The sequence below is a fragment of the Lethenteron reissneri genome, chromosome 1 (assembly GCF_015708825.2).
Source record: "Lethenteron reissneri isolate LAM-NWPU_2019-01 chromosome 1, ASM1570882v1, whole genome shotgun sequence".
NCBI classification, from domain to species: Eukaryota; Metazoa; Chordata; class Hyperoartia; order Petromyzontiformes; family Petromyzontidae; genus Lethenteron; species Lethenteron reissneri.
The window spans coordinates 1,221,815-1,226,873 of record NC_083779.1 but is presented as its reverse complement, the minus strand read 5'-3'; the positions used below and the strand labels follow the sequence as shown (position 1 = coordinate 1,226,873).

The following is a 5,059-nucleotide window of genomic DNA, read 5'->3' as shown; positions in this document are numbered from 1 at the left end:
TACAAGTGCCCCTTGCTCACAGTTATATAGAGCTCTGAGCGAAACAAAATGATAAACCCGAGACGACGACGATTATATTACAATAAATAAACACATCGCGATCTGTTGCGCCCCGTATTTTTGTGTTATCTCTCCCGAGTTTTTTCACCCGTGCCGTTTTTTTTAAAGCTTGTGGCTACTCAATTGATTTGTTTGAATTTAAAATGTTTCACCGGCCACCGTACCTGCTTGTACAGTACACCTGCAAGTGTGTGAACCTCCTGCGATCATTGTTTATTGACGGTGGCGGAGGGGCGGTGGTTAATGATTGACGTGATGCCAATCGCTTAAGGGCACTGAAACGGACCCGAAGAGGCCACACGAGTCACGATGCCGACGTGAGCCGCTCGACTCTTGGAGGCAACTCTCAAGGCAGAGAGAGAGACAACCACGCAAACAATAGAGGTACGGCGTCTTGTGTGTTCATCGCTACTCGTGTGTGTGTGTTACAGGTGGGCGAGATTTTAACTACCTCGCCTGGTGTACAGGAGGTCCCGACCCTGGACGCATGCTCGCTGTATATTTGGGAGTTTGCGTGTCTCTCTCTCTCTCTCTCATCATTATCACGGTGGCTAGGAGATGTTAACTACCTCGCCTGGTCTACAGGAGGTCGTGGGTTTGATCCCGACCCTGGACGCCTGCTCGTTGTATATTTGGGAGTTTGCGGTGTCTGTCTCTCATCATCATCACGGTGGCTAGGAGATGTTAACTACCTCGCCTGGTATACAGGAGGTCGTGGGTTTGATCCCGACCCTGAGGATGCCAGCTGCTGTCTGTTTGGAGTTTGCGTGTCTCTCTCTCATCATCATCACGGTGGCTAGGAGATGTTAACTACCTCGCCTGGTCTACAGGAGGTCGTGGGTTCGATCCCGACCCTGGACGGCCTGCTCGCTGTCTATTTGGGAGTTTGCGTGTCTCTCTCCTCCGGGGGTTCCCCTCCAGAATCGACATCACCCCGCGTGCGTTGCGAGTTAGTTTGGCTGCTGCTATGAATGTCCACGTGACGATAGGTCACTTCGTCCAGCTGCTATCATTTGTGATGAGCAGGTTCGCTTCTGATTCAAGAGTTACATAGCTCAGTGGGCTTCGCCTGGTACATTTTATTTTGAAAAAATAGTTAACGCTTCGGCTGCGCTATGGCATCCGGCCACCCGAGTTCGCGTGCCGCTCACGGCCACAGCCAAACGGCGGTCACGGTTTACCTGAACCGGTTCTTGGCCTGCCCTACGGTCGACTCGGCCTCAAACGAGTAAACCTCGCCACGAGGGAGACAAAGGCGGCCCGGAGCAGTGCCGGCCACATCACCCCCCCCCCCACCCCCCTCCCGTGTTTCGCACCGGAACTTCGCGAAGCCTCTAACAGTCCGTGAAGGGCTCCACGGGGGAGTATTTGTCTGTGTGTCGCTGCCTCTGTTTGCGGAGGGAGTGACGGGCGCTGTGGGGTTCGCTCGCTGCGCCGTGAACCAAAGTGGGGGGGGGGGGGGGTGGGGGGGTGGGGGGCCCGAGTTCGTGTTTGAGTGGGATCGAACCTTCTGTGCGGCCTCAATGGGGGCAGCATGCCGGTAACGCCGAGGGTCAACGGAGGGATACGTTCAGTGGGTGGTGGCGAGAGGCGTAGGAACCGGCCCAGATTCTCTCCGTAGGTCGACTCGGCCTTAAACGAGTACATGGCGTGGCGTGTAAAATAAAGAAATAAAACTAAACCAGCGCTGGGGGAGAAAAAGGCGGCTGGGTGTGGTTGATCGCCACACCCCGTGCGCTTCCTGTGCCATGCCAACCTTAATAGGGGCTCGCTAACAGCGCTCGCCCCAAAAGGCTGTGTCGTGGGGGGAGCGGTGGCGCAGCGGTTAGCGCTACGCTGCGCTACGAAGCCGGCGGGCCGACATCGCCACTGGGAGAGACAAAGGCGGCCGGGCGTGGTGTTGGCCACCCACCCCCCTCGTGTGCCACAGGGCCGGTAGCCTTCAAGGGTGCCGTGCGACTCGCTAACAGCACTTGCCCCTACAGCCTGTTAAGGCTACACGGGGGATTTTTGTATTTGCCGTGGTGTGTATGTATGTTGAACTTCTTTCGCGCTCTACACGTACTTGCGTGTCTGTGTGGAAAGTCTCACCGAGACTTGGGATGCAGAGCGGAGGCAACAAAGATCCCCGTATAGCCTTAGCAGACTGTTGGGGCAAGTGCAGTACCACGCCCGGCCGCCTTTGTCTCCCCAGTGGCGATGTTTACAAACCATACCATGTACTCATTTGAGGCTGAGTCGACCTAGGGGAGGCCCATGACCGTTTCAGATAATCGTCACCGGGAATTGGTAGCCGTGTGCGGGAATCGAACTCGGGTCGCCGGGTTCGTAGCGCAGCGCTAACCACTTCAGCACCCCGCAGGATAAAACTCAACACAACACACGCACGCACGCACGCAAGGGGACAGCGCTCAGCCATATATACAAGAGACACATTCAAAGTATTTAGCTGCTGCTATAAATGTGCACGTGATGATGACGATGATGATAGGCCATCTAGTTGAGCTCTCCTTTGTGATCGCCAGGTGGCTTCTGACAAAGAGCTGCCGTGCTCAGTGGGCCTCACCTGGTAACATACTTCTTCTTACATTTAGTTTGAAGCGTAACATTAGCAGACAACTCGCCTCTTTGGCAAATCTGTCCCTCTGGGTTAAAACAATTAAAGGGTGTTTCTTACGCAAGCCCATCATCGTTCCGGCAGAATTGTTTCGACAAAGCAAGCAAAACTCTGGCACCCGTTTTGACATCCGGTGTTTCATCAGCAGGGCGGCTCGCTTGAGCCCAATGCCGGTAACCTGTGAAATGAACGTTATTGGCGGTACACCGGCATACAAAAACGGCAACATTTTCGCAATCATTTACTTTCCCGCGACTCACAAACCCCGCTCAGAAAATCTTGCGGGGTGGTGGTGGCGGTGGTGGTGGCGGTGGTGGTGGTGGTGGTGGCGGTGGTGGTGGCGGTGGTGGTGGCGGCAGCGGCGGTGGTGGTGGTGGTGGTGGCGGTGGCGGGTCAAAAATCAGTCCTCGCGATGCCGAAGCGGGTCGGATGACGGAGCGATGACACGAGCGTCTGAACCACGACGAGGCTTCACGCAGTCCCTCGCCGTAGAGCGGCGACCCGGCCCTGGTGGAGATTGGCTGGCTCCGTGTTACAAAGGCAGCAAAGTTTGTGCTCGCGGACTACGACTTGGTCGGACGGTTGCCTCGATTCGTTTCTGGAATAATTTCTTGGCGGACGGTGGCATCAAAAGATTACAACTCGTGGTGGTGGTGGTGGTGTTGCCACACGTTCGATCGCAATTCGAGATCGACCTTCCGTATCGATGTTTAATCCACCGGGGCCTTCTCGCCTTCCCACGCTTGCCTCAAATTTTGAACGTCTCCCTCCTCTCTCTCCCCTCTGTCTCGCAGCAACCATGAACGCTCCGAACCTCGTGTCGCAACCCAGGATATGCGGCCTCCTGCCCTTCCCCCCCGTGCCGTTGGACGACGCTCACTCCAGGAGCTACGGCATCGGCTCCTCGCCCGCCGAAGCTCCGAGCTCGGCTGGAGTCCAACCTGAACCCTGCGAAACTTTCAGGTGCTGCAGCTGCTACGACAACTGGCCTCCTGAGTCTCCGCATCAGACGCAGCCACCGGTGTCTCCTCCGCAACCGCCACTGCCGCCGCCGCCGTCGCTGGCGGTGGTCGATTCTCAAGACCAGCAGATTAAATCGATGTCTGTGATGGACGCTCACAACGTACAACAGCACCAGCGCCAGCATCAGCACCAGCAGCTGCTCCAGCAGTGGCAGCACCGGCAGTATCAGCGGCAGTATCGGGACCAGCAGAAGCGCCGGCAGGTCAAGCCCGAGCAACTCCTCTCGCTGCTGGAGCGCGTGTGCACCATCCGCAAACCCCACACGAAGCGCCGCAGCCGCCCGCCAGGCCAGACCGGCACGACCAACGCCGCCCACGAGTGGAGCTACCGCGAAACGCCCGATTGGCGAGCGGCGGTGCCGGTGCCGGCGGCAGCGGCGAGGCGGCTGCCGGATCTGCTTTCTCAGACGACGACGGCGACGACGGCGACGACGGCGATGACGCCGGGGTCGCGGCCGCCGCCCGCCGCCACCGAGACGACGACCGCGACGGTCGACCGCAAGCAGACGAGCGTCGGCCGCTACATGGCGGCCATGAACCTGGGGGGGGGGCGCCGCTACGACGACGACCACGATGAAGACGGCGACGATCGCGACGCCGCGCGGGAAGGCCCGGCCACGGACGCCAACGGCGGGCCCTCGTCATTCTGGCGGCGCGCCATCGGGCGCTGCGTTTGCCCGCGGGGGGAGGAGGAGCAGGAGGGGGCCGATTCGCCCAAGGCGGTGGACATTCGCTTCACGGAGTGCGGAGAAATGTTCGTCGATTTGCGGTGACCGGCCTCCGCGTATTGGCGTGGCTTCGTCCCCCGGTCACGGGAGAGAGAGAGGGGGGGGGTCCGTGACCGGTGACGGCCGAGCCGACGAGGACTCGGATTCAAGCGACGAGGACTCGCCCGTGGGTCTCCTTTCGAAGGAGGATTCAACAATGGCCGCGTCCGCTGAGGGTCCAGGATCAAACTCTCGCCGGGGCTCTGTCGCGCTCCCCTCCCCTGCGGACGGACTCGCCGGCGGCCGTGCCGGACACCCTGAGCCTGCATCACTGAGTGCCTCACTTTCCTGCAAGGCAGGTTCACGGTGGACACGGCTGAACTCCTGCGTTAGAATCCGGGACTCTGCCGCCCCGCCGCCCCCAGTCGAGTGTGATTTCAACTGCGGGGTTGTGGGGCCTCGCGAGTGTGATGTCGTTTTGCGGAAAGAGAGAAAAAAAAAACTAAACATAGCGCCGCGTGGGCGGACGGTAATATTTGCACTAAAATATATCAGCCTGGCCCAGCTCTAAGGCCCGAACACTCTGCGAAGGGGGGAGGGGGGGGGGGTATTTAAGCTGCCTCGGCACGCGGCACGAATGTGAGTCCTGTTGG

General features: G+C 59.0%; 1 protein-coding gene across 1 annotated transcript; it reads left to right on the top strand.

Annotated features, from left to right (window-relative positions):
• The first annotated feature begins 373 nt into the window (after positions 1–373).
• LOC133362130 (uncharacterized) lies at positions 374–4,523 on the top strand. Its single transcript, XM_061581113.1, has 2 exons — positions 374–444; positions 3,472–4,523. The coding sequence occupies exon 2, from the start codon at positions 3,477–3,479 to the stop codon at positions 4,470–4,472; it is 996 nt and encodes a 331-aa protein (XP_061437097.1). The 5' UTR covers positions 374–444; positions 3,472–3,476; the 3' UTR covers positions 4,473–4,523.
• The last annotated feature ends 536 nt before the right edge of the window (positions 4,524–5,059 follow it).